Source organism: Mandrillus leucophaeus, unplaced genomic scaffold (assembly GCF_000951045.1).
Source record: "Mandrillus leucophaeus isolate KB7577 unplaced genomic scaffold, Mleu.le_1.0 Scaffold596, whole genome shotgun sequence".
NCBI classification, from domain to species: Eukaryota; Metazoa; Chordata; class Mammalia; order Primates; family Cercopithecidae; genus Mandrillus; species Mandrillus leucophaeus.
In genome coordinates this window covers 1,696,121-1,714,967 of record NW_012106430.1, presented here as the reverse complement: position 1 = coordinate 1,714,967, position 18,847 = coordinate 1,696,121, and the positions used below count along the sequence as shown (strand labels likewise).

The 18,847-nt window shown below is 40.5% G+C and overlaps 1 protein-coding gene across 1 annotated transcript in view; it reads left to right on the top strand.

Annotated features, from left to right (window-relative positions):
- AKAP6 (A kinase (PRKA) anchor protein 6) overlaps nt 1-18,847 on the top strand; it is a 520,177-nt gene that overhangs the window by 498,866 nt on the left and 2,464 nt on the right. Inside the window, exon 14 of the mRNA XM_011999517.1 lies at nt 11,690-15,103. Coding sequence (XP_011854907.1) covers nt 11,690-15,061 — 3,372 coding nt within the window. The 3' untranslated portion in view covers nt 15,062-15,103. The remainder of the gene's footprint in view (nt 1-11,689; nt 15,104-18,847) is intronic.

Here is an 18,847-nt window from a genome sequence, read left to right as displayed (position 1 = left end):
AATGAGAGGTTCTAAGAGGCGGGCTAGCGGCTTGTAACCTACATGGAAGAGGTTATGAAATGACAACAGAATAGAATGGGCCTGTGAGGTTGAAAGGAGGTATTTTCCTTGGTCCAAGAACCATTTGCCTTGTGTGGGAAGAGATTGATAGATGGAAGTTTCAGTGGAGGAGTACGTGGGAGTGGCCAGATGAGAAAGAGAAAAACTGCTGTGAAGGATAGAAGTTGGAACGCTAGCTGCTTTTTAGCTACCTTATCAGCATAAGCATTGTCCTGAGTGATGGGATCTGATGCCTTTTGATGGCCCTTGCAGTGAATGACTGCAGCTTCCTTTGGAAGTAGAGCTGCTTTGAGAAGCATTTTTATTAAAGAGGCATTAATGATGGAGGATCCTTGTGTAGTGAGGATCCTCTTTCAGCCCATATAACAGCATGGTGGTGCAGGATATGGAAGGCATATTTAGAGTCAGTATAAATATTGACATGTAGTCTCTTTGCAAGAGTGACGGCCCAAGTTAAGGCAATGAGTTCAGCTTGCTGAGAGGTAGTGGAGGGGGCAGAGCAGTAGCCTCAATGATAGATGTGGAAGATAACTATAGCATAGCCTGCCTTTGCTGGTGAGTGGCGATTAGGCCTGGTGGAACTGCCATCAATAAACCAAGTGTGATCAGGGTGAGGAACAGAAAAGAAGGAAATATGGGGAAATGGAGTGAATGTCAGGTGGATCAGAGAGATACAGTCATGGGGGTCAGGTGTGGTATCAGGAATAATGTGGGAAGCCAGATTGAAGTCTGGGCCAGGAACAATGGTAATTGTGGGAGACTCAACAAAAAGTGAGTATAGCTGAAGGAGCCAGGGAGCAGAAAGTATATGCATCAGGTGGGAGGAAGAAAATAGATTTTGGAAGTTATGAGAACTGTAGAGAGTGAGTTGAGCATAGTTTGTGATTTTGAGGGTCTCTAAAAGTATTAGGACAGTGGCAGCCGCCGCATGCAGACATGAGGGCTATGCTAAAACAGTAAGGTCAAGTTGTTTGGCTAAAAAGGCTACAGGGCGCGGTCCTGGCTCTTGTGTAAGAACTGTGGCTTGACTGAAGTAATGGGGGCTGTCTGTGAAGCCTTGTGGCAGTACAGCCCAGGTAATTTGTTGAGCCTGATGGGTGTCAGGGTCAGTCCAAGTGAAAGTGAAAAGAGGATGGGATGAAGGGTGCAAAGGAATAGTAAAGAAAGCATGTTTGAGATCCAGAACAGAATAAAGGGTTGTGGAGGGAGGTATTGAGGATAGGAGAGTATATGGGTTTGGCACCATGGGGTGAATAGGCAAAAACAATTTGGTTGATAAGGCACACATCCTTAACTAACCTGTAAGACTTGTCTGGTTTTTGGACAGGTAAAATGAGGGAATTGTAAGAAGAGTTTATAGGCTTTAAAAGGCCATGCTGTAACAGGTGAGTGATAACAGACTTTAATCCTTTTAAAGCGTGCTGTGGAATGGGATATTGGTGTTGAGCAGGGTAAGGGTGATTAGGTTTTAATGAGATGGTAAGGGGTACATGATCGGCAGCATCAGTCTTCAGCTGCTAAGCTGAGAAGATCTGGGAAGGAGTCAGTCAGAGAGCCTTGGGCTAGAGCTTTAGGGGCTCTAGGAGTGGCTGCTGGGTGAGCTGGGCAGTCTGATTTCCAGTGGGTTCCTGCACAGATGGGACACGGCTTGGGAGGAATCCCGGGCTGTGGGCAGTCCTTGGCCCAATGGCCAGATTTCTGGCACTTGAAGCAAGTTCCTGGGGGAGGAGGTCCTGGAGGAACCCCTGGCAGCTGCGGTTCAGGTATTTGGAAGTTCTTGTGCGCTGGAGATGTAGCTGGGGTTTGTCTCACAGTGGAGGCAAGGACTTGCAACTCAGAAACACATTGCTACTTGGCTGCCTTTCCTCTTATTATTATACACATTGAAGGCGAGTTTAATTAAGTCCTGTTTTGGGGTTTGAGGGCCGGAATTTAATTTTTGGAGTTGTATTTAATGTCAGGAGTGGATTGGGTAATAAAATGTATGTTGAGAATAAGACGGCCCTCTGGCCCTTCTGGGTCTAGGGCGGTAAAGCATCTAACGGTTGTTGCCAGACGGGCCGTGGACTGGGCTGGATTTTTATATTTGATGAAAAAGAGTCTAAACGCTAACTGATTTGGGAGAGGTCGGATAAAGGAAAAAGGAGCATTAACCTTGACTATGCCTTTAGCTCCAGCCACCTTTTATTTAAGAGGGAATTGCTGGGCAGGTCGGGGAGGGCTAGTCGCGGAATGAAACTGTAGGCCAAACCAGACCTGGTATGAGGAGGGAAGGTGACAAAAGGATTATAGGGTTGGGGAGCGGAGGCTGAGGACAAATTGGGACCTAGCTTGGCCTGGCCAGGAGCAGCCTGGAGAGGAGGGGATAGGTCAGAGGGGTCCGTAGAAAAGGATTCAAAAGACTCAGAGATGCTTGGGATTGGGACTGAAGGGACAGGCGGGAGGGAAAGAAGGAAGATTTGGGATGAGTTGCATTAGGAACAGAGACTAGGGAGAGACCAATGTGTAAAAGTGCCTGGACGTCAGGGACCTCAGACCATTTGCCCATTTTATGACAAGAATTATCTAGGTCTTGTAGGATGGAGAAATCGAAAGTGCCATTTTCTGGCCATTTAGAGTCATTATCAAGTTTGTATTGGGGCCAAGCAACATTGCAGAAGAAAATGAGGCTTTTAGGTTTTAGGTCATGCAAGAGTGAAAAGGTTTTAAGTTCTTGAGAACACAGGCTAAGGGAGAAGAAGGGGGAATGGGGGGTGGAAGTTTGCCCATAGTGAAGGAGGCAAGTTTAAAGAGAAGGGTAGAGACACGGAGAGAAGGGGTGGGGGGTGCTTGTCCCCCAGGAAAGTGGAGAAGGGGTAGAGACATGGAGAAAAGGGATGGGGGGGGTGCTTGCCCCCCAGAAAAGCGGTGCTTGCCGCTAAGGGTGAAGGACCAAGGCAGGCGTCCCCGTGTGGTCAGACACCTCTGAAACGTGGGTGAATAATCAGGCAGGCGTCCCCGCGTGATTAAACACCAAGGAAAGACTGTCTTCCTGAGTCCGTGACTCGCGCTGGAGTTTTGGGTCCACGGAAAAAACGCGTCTCCTTTGTCTCTACCAGAAAAGGAAAGGAATGGAAATTCAGAGGCCTGACACCCACAACCCTTCCTTAGGTTATTCTAACCATAACTTGCTAGAATTGCTCTAAGAGCTCAAGGAAACACTTTACTTACATTTACCAGTTTATTTAAAGATACAACTCAGGAAAAGCCAGATGTAAAAGAAATGCACAGGGTAAGGGGGTGGGCAAAGCTTCCACGTTTCTCCAGGTACACTATCCACCTAGCATCTCCAGGTATTCTGCAACCTAGAAGCTCATCAAATCTCTTTGTTCAAGGGTAGTTACAATTTTCATCTCTAGCCCTACCCCTCCCTTTTCCAGAGGTCCTTAGGTGGAGCAGAAAGTTCCAGCCCGCTAATCACTTGGTCTTTCTGGTGACCACCCCCAACCTGAGGCTATCTCAGGACCCTGCCCTAAATTTTCTCATTAGCATAAACTCAGTATGATCAAAAGGGGCCATTATGAATAACAAAAGGTATTCTATCACTTAGGAAATTCCAAGGGCTTTAGGGGCTCTGTGCCAGAGAACTGGGAAAAAGACCAAATATATTTCTTATTATACCATAGTTTCTTAATCAAAATAGCACTTAGATGGGCAGCCCCTCCAGGGAAACTGAAGTTACAGTAAGAAAAGGAAGAAAAGAAACCTTTATTTTTTTTGTATTGCTCTTTCTTCTTGGAAGTCCTTCCTACAACTTCACAATCACCCTATTTATAGAACATTCAAGGTCTTTGCAACTTATTCTTCACATATAAAATCAAATTCAAAAGTGATAGGTTTTTTGTTTTTTGTTTTTTGTTTTTTTGCCTGGGGTGGTTGTTATGAGAATTGAGATGGGCTACTGTGCTTTGAGGTAGAGGTATTAGAACAATTGAAGAGTTTCTTGTACATTCTATGACCTCTGTGGTTTCTCGGCTTCTGTTCTCCTTCCAAGACTGGTGCTAGGACAAACAAGGTGTTGAACAGTACCTGATAGGGACACACTCCTAATTTCAATTCAAATTTTACCAGAGAACCTGGACTTTTCCAGACTACTCTCTAGCACATCCTGTACTTGTTTCCTCATGCACTGGCCTCTAGCACCTGCCCTCTCTAAGGTTACAAATAATTTTTTTTGTTTATTCAGTGGCTTTCCCTTAATTCACATAAAGTTAATCTTTTTAAAGTGAGCAGTTCTGTGGTGTTTAGTACATTCACCATGTTGTGCAACCACCACTTCTACTTCCAAACATTATCTCCAAAAGGAAACCCCAGGCCTGTAAAGCAGTTGCATCCCATTCCTCCCTCTGCACCCCTAGGCCCTGGCAACTACCAGTCTCATTCATCTCTGCAGATTTACCTATTCTGGATTTTTTATATAAATGGAATCATACAATGTATGACTTTATTATGTCTGGCTTCTTTCATGAAACATGTTTTTGAGGCTATTAGCTTTTATAACAGAGTTTGCACCAGTTTGAAAGTCAGGGATTTTCCAGGTGATTTTGCCACAGCACAGTTTACCCTCAGAACCTTTCTCCAGATCCCCAGATCCCTTCAACAGTTCATGAGACAACAGGCAAGTCTTTTTACTTTTTTCCTCCAGATCACTCAGTAAATTTTTCCTTTCTTACTTTTTTATTTTTTAGAGATAGGATCTCACTGTGTCATCCAGGCTGGAATGCAGTGGTGCAATCATAGCTCACTGCAGCTTTGAGTTCCTGGGCTCAAGAAGTCCTCCCGCCTCAGCCTTACGAGTAGCTGGGACTACAGGCATGTGCCACCATGCCTAGGCAATCAGTAATCGTTTTTTAAGAACCTGCTTTATGCCAGGCACTATTTTAAGTACTGGGGCTCTGGTGGAGACAGGACAGTCAGAGCCCCTGTCCTCATGAAGTTTATTTATAGGAAAAAAACCCCTGCTTCCCATCACTGGACTCCCTTTTGTCCCTGATCCCTTTTGAGAACAAAGGCAATTTTTACTGTTATAAAACTTACTTTAAAACAACATCTAATGGATTTTTCATTTTCAACTATTTCAGAATTATCTGTGTAGTCAAGACTAGGAAATGTGTCCATGTCAGTACTCATTTTAGTGAGATTTGTGAGATGACTTTGGATTTTACTTGTCTGTTTTGAGTTTCTGATCAGCTTTGTTATTGAAAAAGAGCATTCACTAGAACAGTTTTTGATCATTAGTGTGAGATAGACTTTCAAAGCATTTTCTGAGCTGAGACAAGTTACTTTAACATTATTGTCAATCTGATAGATAGTGAGCAGGATTTGATTGCTCTAATGTGTCAGTTGTGATAGAATTTCACAGACAATGGACTTGCTTTTTTTAAAAAAAAGGTTATTTTCAGGAAATAGAAAGTCCTTGAGCTATGCCTTGCTGAGGACTGGGCAAGTGTCTTTTCTCATTTGGTTATCTTTATGGGATAAGTCCAGCTAGGATATGAAAAAACAAATGTATCACCTCATTTATAGTGCAGTAGAGGTGAGTAAGGGGCCTAATCAGTGTTTCTTTTCTTTTCTTTTTTTTTTTTTGAGACAGAGTCTCGCTCTGTCGCCCAGGCTGGAGTGCAGTGGTACAATCTTGGCTCACTGCAAGCTCCGCCTCCCGGGTTCACACCATTCTCCTGCCTCAGCCTCCCGAGTAGCTGGGACTACAGGCGCCCGCCACCACGCCTGGCTAATTTTTTGTATTTTAGTAAAGATGGGGTTTCACGGTGTTAACCAGGATGGTCTCGATCTCCTAACCTCGTGATCCACCCGCCTTGGCCTCCCAAAGTATCAATGTTTCTTTCATTGACTCTTTGGTCATACCAAAGAGATTAGTAAACCAACCTCCAGTCTTAAACACTGTTACAGTTATTTAGGATTCAGCCTTACTATCCTCTCCTCACTTCAGCAGAGGGAATATATGCTGATAGCTGCCAGTCATTGCACCCCTACTATGTACCAGGCTCTCCCCATAGGACTTTACATACATTTTAGTAATTTAAAGCTCCCAACAATCTGTAAGGTAGATACAATGTACTGTAATTGTCCCAGATAAACAAATGATGGAACTGAGGCATATAGAAGTTAAATAACTTGTCCAGGATCACACAGCTAACATATGGGAGGGCTGATCCAGGATTCAAAGCCAAACCTGTATGAGTACCTCCTCCAGTTGCAAAATGGCTGATAAACGTGGAGCATTATTCTTTTTATCCTAATTTCTATTTTCTTCTATATTTTTTTCTTGCTAACTCTGAGTCCATTCTCTGCTCAATAAGAGGCAGAGTATTACAAACTCAGAGTTCCCTTAAAAGTTATCTTTCCGTTTTCAGAGATGGAAGCAGCTGTTTGTCATTGTTCTTATATGGTTTGTTTGTTTGTTTGGAGACAAGGTATTGCTCTATTGCCCAGGCCGGTGTGCAGTGGCATGATCATGGCTCACTGCAGCATTGAACTCCTGGCCTCAAGTAATCCTCTGCCTCAGCCTCCAGAGCAGCTAGGACAACAGGCACATGCCACCATGACTGGCTAATTTTAAAAAATTTTTACATTGAGACAGTGTCTCACTATGTTTCCCAGACTGGTCTCAAACTCCTGGGCTCAAGCGATCCTCCTGCCTCAGCCTCTCAAAGTGCTGGAATTACAAGCAGGAGCCACTGTACCTGTCCTGCTTTTGTTTTTGTTTTTATAAAATTTCTATCTAAGTCTAATTTAGGAAGATAATTATGTAACTAATGCTCAGACACTTTGGTTTTAGGTTCAGGGTTGGGGGGTACCAAAAAAAGCAGAGTAAATATATGAACATTGGCATTTCCCCTAGTTTAAACTGATTTATCTATCTGGAGCTATATGTTATCTTCTTCCACCTCTCCATCACCCCCTCAAACCTGTGTGTTCTGCTTTTTCACCCTGGGGTAAATATATACATCTTTATTCAATTACAGTTACTGCTGTTTATGTTGTTGTCACTTTTATGTGTTCGTTATTGTTGTGTCCTACTTTTCTCCAGATAAATCTCTCCTTCCTGGTTTTTGCATGTGGTGCTGCCCAATAAATTCCTGGATCTAGAATAAACAGGGAGACACATATTACAAGACCTCCTTAATGGTTCTGCGCATTCTGAGTACCAGAAGTTTAACTGTAACATTCAGTTCATCCTAGTCTTTTTGAGATTTTTTAGAAGGAAATCTTTGAAAAGAAATCTTTGAAAAAGTTTTTTAAAGGAAATTAAAGGTATCCAGAGGCAGCTATATCAGTTCTTTATTAGGTTATTGTTTTGTAGACTATCAAGTTTTTTTATTTTTACTCTTTAGCTAAATACCACCATTTAAGCTAAAATTTTAAGAAAATCCTGGAAATGCAATCATGGGAGTCCTAACTCAATTAAAGCCATATACATGCAGAAGGTGTTAATTGAGATGTGTATTACCTGCCACAGTTGGAATCTTGGTTCTTTCTTCTTTTTTGTCGTCATCATCATCATTTCTCCAGCTACTTTTATTACTTTCTCTGTATATGTTGTGCTAATGTAAATAAAATGCTTCTAAGTACAAAAATAATGAAATAAACTAGCATTATTTAATTCCATTTGTTTCTTGAGCAGATCTGCATAGGTAGGTGTGTGTGTGAGAGAGTGTGTGTGTGTGTGTGTGTGTAATTATTTATATAATGCCTTGGTTTGGGCCAAAATTCTGTACCCATGCAGCAAGTTTATTAATAGAAGACCCTTGCATGAATTAATTCAGAATTATTTCTGGAATTGCAGGCTTTCTTTTGGAACCTCATTTACTACTTCCTATCCATTTGGTCTCATTCAAATACTCTTAGATTTTGTCTAAATTCATTTAGATTTATCACTATAGCAAAGACAGAAACATTGTGCCTTTGAAAAAAAAGTACCAAATAGTTCCTCTGGGAAAACAACAACAACAAAAACAAACGTTTGATTAGCTTAAGCATTATTGGTTATGTTGGGCTATCATCAAAGAGAGCATTCAACCAAATAATTTTCCCATCAGTTACATCTTTGTATATGCAAATCTTTTTTTCCAAAAGAGAACTTTTTTAGTTATATAAATATTCTAATGTCTTTCTTGGAAACTTTTCCCACTTTCTTGCCCCAGGGGTATATTTTATGGTAGAAGTTAAATCCTGAGGAAATGGAGATTTTATTGAAAATATTGACAGAATTTAATCCACAACAGGAAGGGAGTGAGTGAGGGCAGAGTGAGTAGCACTTCTTTAATATGAAAAAAATTTAAAGTCTAAAGTGAATGATTTTCTAATGAATCCTGTCAGATATTTCCTGGAATTGACATACAAAAAGTTTTCAGAAATCACAATAAATATAAGAGGTTTATAAGAGGAGAGAGTTGAGAAAAGAACAATATTACATCCAAAAGTTTAATCTTTTCCTATGGAAACTTTCCACTCCAACTACAGCTATTTGTCAGTGTTCCTTCCCCACCACACACACACAGATACCAAAATCCTCAGATGCCCACATCCCTGATATAAAATGGTTTATTATTTGCGTAGAATCTATGGTCATCCTCTTTACTTTAAATCATCTCTAGATTACTTATAGTAGTTCATACAATGCCTGTATATCACTTGACACAGGGAAAATTTAAGTTTTTCTTTCTGTAACTGAAATTTTTTTTTTACAAATATATTTGATCTGCAGTTGGTTGAATTTGTGAATTTGGAACCCATGGATATGGAGGGCCAACTATACTTTATTGAGCAAAGGAATTTTTTCCTTTAGGTGCTGCTATAAGCTTTATAGTTTCTTAGGCTTGAATTCGTAAAGCCATAAAGGCAGCATTTGGTCAGAAAACGACTGTGTCATGGAAGATGAGTCTGAGTTGCAGGCGTCACTTGGGCTTAGCTCCCAGCCCATCCAGATGGCACAATTCCCACTTCTCCATGTGAGCCCCTAGGTTTGGGATCCTTGTGGAAAATCTGTGCTGCTAAATGTTAAAGTCAACCACAGAGTTACAAAAAGAGCTCCTTTGAAAGACTGATTCAATTATTTATTATCACTCTCAGAGTACAGTGACAGGCAAGATAGTATTTGAAATTAATATACTATTTGATCAGACTGATTGATTGTTCCTACAGCTGAAGATTTTAACATTCATTAGCCATACTAACTGGTCATTAGTACTTCCTTTATCAGCAAGCAAAGAATAAACAGAAACTCTAATAAAAATTCATCACAATGAATGTACTCCACACCTAAGCCACTATGATGATTGCTGGGTACTAGATTAACTACTGTAACATTGGCAGTGGGAAAGATTTCTCTTAGAAAATTTAAAAGTATCCCTTAATTAATGTTTACCTTGTAATTGGACTCTTAAACTTAAGTAGGCTATACAGATAATCTCTTACATACCCAGTATAGTAGAGTGCGAATGGGTATTTTATACTTAATGTGTTTGTGTGGTACCCTTTAACTATTAGTTTCAGGAAGGATTGAGGGCTTCTTAGGAAAGTTTTGCTAATGTGCTGCAGGTGAAGCTTTTCCCCCACTACTGAGGAATGAAAGCATCATGGGCTGTTTTTCAACCAGTTAAAATAATTCTGACGTTAATACAAATATGCTAGCCTGTTATGCTGTGTGATACCTGTCTCTTTCTACCATGTCGTGAATCCCTTGTGGTTTTAATAGCAAATTGGAAGGTGTGATGTGAAGAAGAGAATGAAGCAGACAGAGGAAACCCTTTATGAATTGACTCAAGACCACACTAGAGCGATTCTGCATGTATTAAGAATTATAGCTACTGGCTGGATGTGGTGGCTCACACTTGTAATCTCAGCACTTTGGAAGGCCGAGGTGGGAGGATCACTTGAATCCAGGAGTTCAAGACCAGCCTGGGCAACATAGTCACACCCTGTCTCTACAAAAAATAAAAATTAGCCAGGTGTGGTGGCACACACCTATAGTCTCAGCTACTTGGGAGACTAAGGTGGAAGGATTGTTTGAGCCTGGGAGGTTGAGACTGCAGTGAGCCATGATTACACTACTGCACTCCAGCCTGAGCTACAGAGCAAGACTGTCCAAAAAAAAAAAAAAAAATATATATATATATATATATATCTCCACCTAATACTGCCTGCCTCCTCAGCACTTTGCAATTACTAGCTTATTTAGTACTCAGAATGATCTCAAAAAATTGATAATGCTATCCCCATTTTACGGGCAATGAGACTGTTGCTCAGAAAGGTTAAGCAACTTGCCCAAGGTCATGCATATGGTAAGCAGCAAAGTCAGCCCTTCAACCAGTCTGCAAGTTCTAGTGCCATACTCATCTGCTTGGCTACCCTACATAAGCATAAGCTGAACTTAGATGTTCTGTTTGTGTTTCTGTCTGTAGGTGAGCCCATCAAGGCCTGCATTGTGTGTGTGTGTGTGTGTGTATATATATATATATATACACATAAAACATCTTATCTTTCTTGGCTGTAGCATGAATTCAAACAGCTGGAGAGCAAGTAAGGACAGTGAAGGAATTTGAACAGAGTCCAGGAGTCCAGTCAGCTACTCTGTCCCAGAATATGTCAAGCTCTATCTAAACAGATGCAGAGCCAAGAAGTCCAAGGAAACATCAAGGGTCCCAACTGGGCAGACAGAGGGCAGCATAAGGGAATCTGGGCTACTTCATCCTGGAGTGGTCAGGGAAGTCTTCACATAATTATTCTGGGGCTGGTGTGGGCTGGAGTGAGAGGTTCCTGTCTATAAGAAATAGGGGCAGGACTAACAGTAGTGAGCCAAGTTAACAAGGACCAAAGTGAAATCTCTGTCACAGAGAGAGACTGGAAAAGAAAGGGACTGAGAGAACTTTGACTAAGAAATTGCCCTGGAGCATTCAGGGTCTAGGAAGATACAGGTAAGGGAAACAGTCAAGTGTTGCTAATCTTATGTCTGATTGGGAGCAGCACCATGATCTGAAAAGACAGATCCCTGAACAGAAACACAGAGGAAGGGGTACACAGTCATGTGCCTCTGGCCCATAAAATGCTGTACATGGTAGCTACAACTCTAAGTCCCCAGGCAAAAGCTGCTTAAAATGGAGAACCCATGAATAGAGGCAAGAAGGAGTTTGCCATGTGTGGCTGCAGATAGTATTCTACTATGGACTCCAGAACTAAAATAGGATCAGTGTGAATGTACCTTAGGAGATGTCATAGGCTGTACTCTTTTTACCTTCATTCACCTGATAGTTTTCACTGTATCCAAGATTTAAAATGTAGATAAATCAATAGGAAATGGCTAATTCCATAAATTATAATTTGACAATAATAATCATACGTTTTAGTCTATGTTGTTGCTTTCAACAAATTACTATTGATCAAAAAGCCTATTTCAGTAAATTTTGGGTGTTATTTCAGAGAGGAATAGAGCTGATAATTAGGTTATCTTTCAAGTCCATGCTTGGGGCAGTTTTCTTTCCTGAGTCTTCCAAGAGATTTTCAATGGATAAAATTTTCATGCTTGTGTTCCCTAATTCTTCTCGTTTCTTTTTTTCTTTCTTTCACACAGGAGACTTTGAATGTGATTGATCCTGGCTTGATGGACCTAAACGGGATGAGTGAGGATGCCCTGGAATGGGATGAAATGGACATAAGTAACAAGTTAATTAGTCTGAATGAGGAATCAAATGACCTTGATCAAGAACCCCAACCTGTCATCCCTTCCTTGAAGCTTGGAGAGACAAGTAATGAGGACCCTGGTTATGACGAGGAGGCTGATAACCATGGGGGATCTCAGTATGCCTCAAATATTACTGCCCCCTCCAGTCCACATATTTACCAGGTGTACAGCCTCCACAATGTTGAACTCTATGAAGACAACCACATGCCATTTCTGAAAAACAATCCAAAGGTCACTGGCATGACACAGCCTAATGTTTTAACTAAGAGTCTCAGTAAAGACTCTTCATTTTCATCTACCAAATCTTTGCCAGATCTTCTAGGCAGTTCCAATTTGGTAAAGCCCTGCGCATGTCATGGAGGAGACATGAGCCAGAATTCAGGCAGTGAGAGTGGAATTGTCAGTGAAGGAGACACAGAAACCACTACCAACTCTGAAATGTGCTTGCTCAATGCAGTGGATGGGTCCCCAAGTAACCTTGAAACTGAACATCTGGACCCACAAATGGGAGATGCAGTTAATGTGTTAAAGCAAAAATTTAAAGATGAGGGGGAATGCATTAAGCTTCCAAATAGCTCTCAGTCGTCCATTTCACCAGTGGGTTGTGTAAATGGAAAAGTTGGAGATTTAAACAGTGTTACCAAACATACCCCTGATTGTTTGGGAGAAGAATTACAAGGAAAACATGATGTGTTTACATTTTATGATTACTCATACCTCCAAGGCTCAAAACTCAAATTACCAATGATAATGAAACAGTCACAAAGCGAAAAAGCACATGTGGAGGATCCCCTGCTTCGTGGTTTTTATTTTGATAAAAAATCATGCAAATCTAAACATCAGACTACAGAGTTACAACCAGATGTACCTCCCCATGAAAGGATTTTGGCAAGTGCATCTCATGAAATGGATCGCATTTCATATAAAAGTGGCAATATAGAAAAGACATTCACTGGCATGCAGAATGCCAAACAGCTCTCCCTTTTATCTCGTAGTTCATCTATTGAGTCCCTTTCTCCAGGGGGTGATTTATTTGGATTGGGCATCTTTAAAAATGGCAGTGACAGCCTCCAGCGAAGTACTTCTTTAGAAAGTTGGTTGACATCCTATAAAAGCAATGAAGATCTTTTTAGCTGTCACAGCTCTGGGGATATAAGCGTGAGCAGTGGCTCAGTTGGTGAACTAAGTAAAAGAACATTAGATCTCCTGAATCGTTTGGAGAATATCCAGAGCCCCTCAGAGCAAAAGATAAAGCGAAGTGTTTCTGATATCACTCTTCAAAGCACTTCCCAAAAGATGTCTTTTACTGGCCAGATGTCATTGGACATAGCATCTTCTATCAATGAAGACTCAGCAGCATCTCTAACAGAACTTAGCAGCAGTGACGAGCTCTCTCTTTGCTCAGAGGATATTGTGTTACATAAGAACAAGATCCCGGAATCGAATGCATCATTCAGGAAGCGTCTGACTCGTTCAGTGGCTGATGAAAGCGATGTCAATGTCAGCATGATTGTTAATGTCTCTTGCACCTCTGCTTGCACTGATGATGAAGATGACAGTGACCTGCTCTCCAGCTCTACCCTTACCTTGACTGAAGAAGAGCTGTGCATCAAAGATGAGGATGACGACTCCAGTATTGCAACAGATGATGAAATTTATGAAGACTGCAACTTGATGTCAGGGCTAGACTATATAAAGAATGAATTACAGACATGGATTAGGCCAAAATTGTCTTTGACAAGAGAGAAGAAAAGGTGCAATGTCAGTGATGAGATGAAGGGCAGTAAAGATGTGAGTAGCAGTGAGATGACCAATCCCTCTGATACTCTGAATATTGAGGCCCTTCTAAATGGCTCTGTAAAGCATGTCTCTGAAAATAATGGAAACGGTAAGAATTCATCTCATACCCATGAGTTAGGGACAAAGGGTGAAAATAAGAAAACTATTTTCAAAGTTAATAAAGATCCATATGTGGCTGACATGGAAAATGGCAATATTGAAGGTATTCCAGAAAGGCAAAAGGACAAACTGAATGGGACTTCAAAGGTGTCAGAAAATCTTGGTTCAAATGGGAAGGAGATTTCAGAGAGTGAGCATTGTAAGTGTAAAGCACTTATGGATAGTTTAGATGATTCAAATACTGCTGGCAAGAAATTTGTTTCCCAAGATGTTAGACATCTTCCAAAGAAATGTCCAAGTCACCACCATTTAGAAAATCAAAGCACTGCTTCTACCCCCACTGAGAAGTCATTCTCAGAACTGGCTTTAGAAACCAGGGTTAACAACAGACAAGACTCTGATCCGCCGAAATCATCTGATGATGCACCGAGTATGGCTGGAAAATCTGCTGGTTGTTGCCTAGCACTTGAAGAAAACGGAACAGAGGAAAATGCTTCTATCAGCGACATTTCCTGTTGCAACTGTGAGCCAGATGTTTTCCATCAAAAAGATGCTGAAGATTGTTCAGTACACAACTTTGTTAAGGAAATCATTGACATGGCTTCAACAGCCCTAAAAAGTAAATCTCAACCTGAAAACGAAGTGGCTGCTCCTACTTCATTAACTCAAATCAAGGAGAAAGTGTTGGAGCATTCTCACCGGCCCATCCAGCTGAGAAAAGGAGACTTTTATTCATACTTATCTCTCTCATCTCATGACAGTGATTGTGGGGAGGTCACCAATTACATAGAAGAGAAAAGCAGCACTCCATTGCCGCTAGACACTACCGACTCAGGCTTAGATGACAAGGAAGACATTGAATGCTTCTTTGAGGCCTGTGTTGAGGGTGACTCTGATGGAGAGGAGCCTTGTTTCTCTAGTGCTCCCCCAAATGAATCTGCAGTTCCCAGCGAAGCTGCAGTGCCACTACAAGTAACAGCATGTTCTTCTGAGTTCGGTGATAGTTCTCTTTTAGCTGATGATGCAGATACAGTGGCTCTTTCAAGTCCTTCCTCTCAGGAAAGAGCTGAGGCTGGAAAGGAAGTGAATGGTTTGCCCCAAACTTCCAATGGCTGTGCAGAAAACTTAGAGTTTACTCCTTCAAAGCTTGACAGTGAAAAGGAAAGTTCAGAAAAACCAGGTGAATCTGGAATGCCAGAAGAACATAACGCTGCTTCAGCCAAATCTAAAGTTCAAGACCTCTCCTTGAAGGCGAATCAGCCAACAGACAAGGCTGCATTGCATCCCAGCCCCAAAACTTTAACCTGTGAAGAAAATCTTCTAAACCTTCATGAAGAACGACATAGAAATATGCATAGGTAGAATGTACCCCCTCCCCAAGCATGAAAATCATCTCACTGAAAGGTACGTATAGTCCTCATGCCATATATGTATTTAAAATATTGAGTTCAGGTCAGCAAAACCACGGGAAGAGAAAAGGCTAGTCAGAATGACCAATTATGGCAGACAGTTATCTAAATAAGACATTTAGATAGAAGAAATGCTCCCAACAATGAAAGTAACTGTGAAGCAAAAGAAAAAACAAGCAAACCAAAAAAAAAAAACCCAGGGAAAATTGACATTCTTAGTGACATTATCTTTATTACATCATTCTGGCAAGAATACAAAATTTGAGGAAGTAGTTGAACAATTTAAGGCCTCAAATTCTTCCATTGAGGGAGAATGAAAAGGTTATCCAAATCGCAATTATACTCCATGATCAAAATGCACGCACAGTAACAATACCCTCCACTTCAGCTTCTTGCACAGAGAGCTGTCCGTTCTCTTCAGTGCTTGGAGATGAACAATGATTAGGCTAAAGGCTGCATCTCCTGATTTGGCCCTTCCTTTTATGCTTCTGTCTAATGTAACTATCATCACATTTGCTTCCCCAGTGGAAGACTGTGCTGTCACAACTCCTAATCATGGCCACGTCTAAGGATTCAAACAGGAGGGGAAAGTTGGTGTTAAAGAAGAGGCTCTTATTTATCCACACACAGATTGAGAACAGGCGCAGAAAGCAAATGCAGAAAGAATACATGACAAGTTAATGGCGTTTTCATAAAAACAGAATTTTTGAATTTTGCCTGAAGGTGACAGGCTGATTTTCATCAAATTTTTTAAGAAAGTCATTCCACTCTTCATATTTAATAAGACAGCTATTGATCGATAATTCCAGGATGATGATGTGTCTCTAAAAGTGACACAAAGATTCTGTTATTTCCCATTTCTAAGCCCCAGTGATGAATATGCTTTCTCAATCAAGTTTAAAGAAGAAAATTTGAGCTTTCAAATGTGAGAGTCATATTTCACCCAAGTATGAGGTACCTAATGCCACCTCCACCCCCCACTCCAGAAGCTTAATGCCGTCACCTAAACTCGTGCTATAGGAAATGAATTACAGAAGCAATCTGCCCTAATTTGTTAACTTATTCAAATAACAGTTATTATACTTAACTATGCTAAAGATTATCTTTTTTGTGGCAGATTGTTTATTTTTTGATGAGCCTAATTACTGATTTTCTAAAAGTAATTTACATTTATTACAAATACATCTTTTAAAATGTGACAGATAAATGTTGTTCCCATAATGTATTATGAAAAAAGTTACTATTTAAAAACACATTATTTAATTTGAAAGATGAATGGCAAACATCATTATTTTTTTCCTGCAACACCTGTGCCCTAAGCTTATTAAAATGTGTGATTCTGTGTAGAGCTGCTAGAAATGGGGACTAAGGGGGGCATCTATACCATATATACCCTAAAAATAAACTCAGTATGCAAAATTGAAGGACGGCCTCCCACTTACTAATATAGCTCAACTAATTTTCTGTGTTTCAGACTCTATTTACAATTGGCTGCAAGTGAGAACAAAAGTAGGAGAGAGAGAATGTATTTTCTGTGAAACATGTCCACCCTATAATCACATTCTCCATCAGTATGCAGTAAAACTGACCATTAAGGGAGAGTAACTGCAATTCCATAAGCTGCTTCAAAACAAGTTCTATTAGAACCGATTGTACTGCTGGCTCTGCCAACCTCCACAGAAGGGCTGGTAGAGCCTGGCTGATTTTGTTTTCTGAAAGGGGATAAAGGCTTGAAAGCAACACCACTCTGAGCATGACATCATGTGACTGTGACCCTCAAGTCACCAGTCATGCTGAGATCTGGAGCTCCAGAAGCTCTGGCACTAGAGAAGCCTTTGCGATGCACTCTCCCTTTTTTGATCCTCTGGGAATTTCTTCTCTCTCTTACACAGAATTGAAATGAAATGTAAATGATGAGCAGCTCCATCTTTAGACTTGGAGGAAGTGAATGTGCTGATGGATCTCTGTAACCCTCACATTTTACAAGCAGGGACAGTGTAAAACTAGCAGCCAGCCCGCCTGCCAGTCAGCAATATTTTTTGTTAAGCCCCGTTGATGCCTGGCCTTATCTCGGGCAAAGGGAGAAACAGCCAGATTTTACTTCTGCAGAACTCACATCGCCCCCAAGTGACTTGTTATAGGCCTAGAGCTATTTAAATAGCCATATTTACTGGTCCTATTCAGGATTTTTTTTTTTTTTTCAGTATCATGTGGACAAAACATCTGGATGCCTGAATTTTTTACCAGACGTTAGCATTGGATAACTGAGTATAAATAGTCATGTAATTGTTAAAATACTATCAACCAGGACAAGTTATTTAATCTCAAAATGTTGATATGCCTTCAGTATTTAATGTCAAGAATACATAGTAAAATTGTTTGATAAATATGAGGTTTCATGTCTACAAGAGTCTAATTGTTGTCATTGTTCTTTCTACAAGTTCAGAAAAAGAAAAAGAAAAAGCTATGCTTTTTAAAGTCATTTGAAAACCATCCGTTGTCATGCTCTTTTTATCAGGACAGTAAAATTCACCAAATTCCATTTGCTGTTTTTTTTTTCCAGAACTAAGTTTTCAGATGATGAAATGATTATAATGCCATCCAGAAGAGATATAACTTAGAATAGCAGATAGAGTTTGCATCAGTAACAAAAAATGTTTTTCAGATTTTTAAAGGTTTTTTATTTACTGTGTTCCAATTAAAAATCCACTGAAACTGCTTGAGAAGTTTTAACATGATCTAACAGTATGCATTTGCACTGATTTCCAGGCATACTGCTGTGCTTTTCACTATTTTCATTTATGTGTCATGTTTCTATAAAAATAGAGAGGTCAGTTACAGCAGATCACATCAAAGGAAAGGTAACTGGAAAGATCCAGATCTTTCTGCCTAATTTGGAGGAAACACATAATGTATGTCTGTAGTGCCTCCTAGGACCTGCCTGAGAGATGTACTTTGCACTAATCTTTTTGCTGTATTCTGACAGTTATTTCTTCATAATCCTCATCATAAGCCTCTGATCTTTGATGAATGGTTTAACCCTAAACTTCAGGCTGGATAAATCCCATGGTATAAAAATGTAACTCATCATATGCGGCCAATGTGTGCTTTTCCTTTTCCTTTTGGTCTGCTCTAGTGATTTGGAGTTTTGTTTTACTATGTATATGTGTAAGAGTGTGGTGTTTTGGGGGTGGGGTGAGGAGGTGTATTTACTTACAGTGCAGATATTTCCTTTAGAACTTTTTAGCTTTATTGCCTTTCCTACTTTATTGGTCTGTAAATGTGATAGTTGGTGGCCAGGAGATTTTACATTTTAGGCAATTACTTGTATTTGTACATGCTCAAGTACACACATAAAGAGTTTTAAATGCTGCTGCTCAGATTTTACAAACTGAGAAAGCTGTAAGAACACTTGTTTCTCATGTACACAGCACAATTCCCATTCTGTTCATTGGATTGACATTAAGTGCTTAATATTTTCCAAAGCTGGTCAACCAGGTTTAAGAAACTACCTTTGGTAATTGTGTGTGAATTTTTCACTAGACAATACAGGTATAATCTTATCAAACTTACCTTTAAAATCACTTTAATAAACCAAGGTTTTGCTGGATGTGAAGTGTCTTTAAATTATCTGGCACTTCTGAATAGCCCTGCTATGCTAAATAACAAAGATGTTATTGTGCATCACCTGTCACCTATCTCACACACACACACACACACACACACACACACACACCTC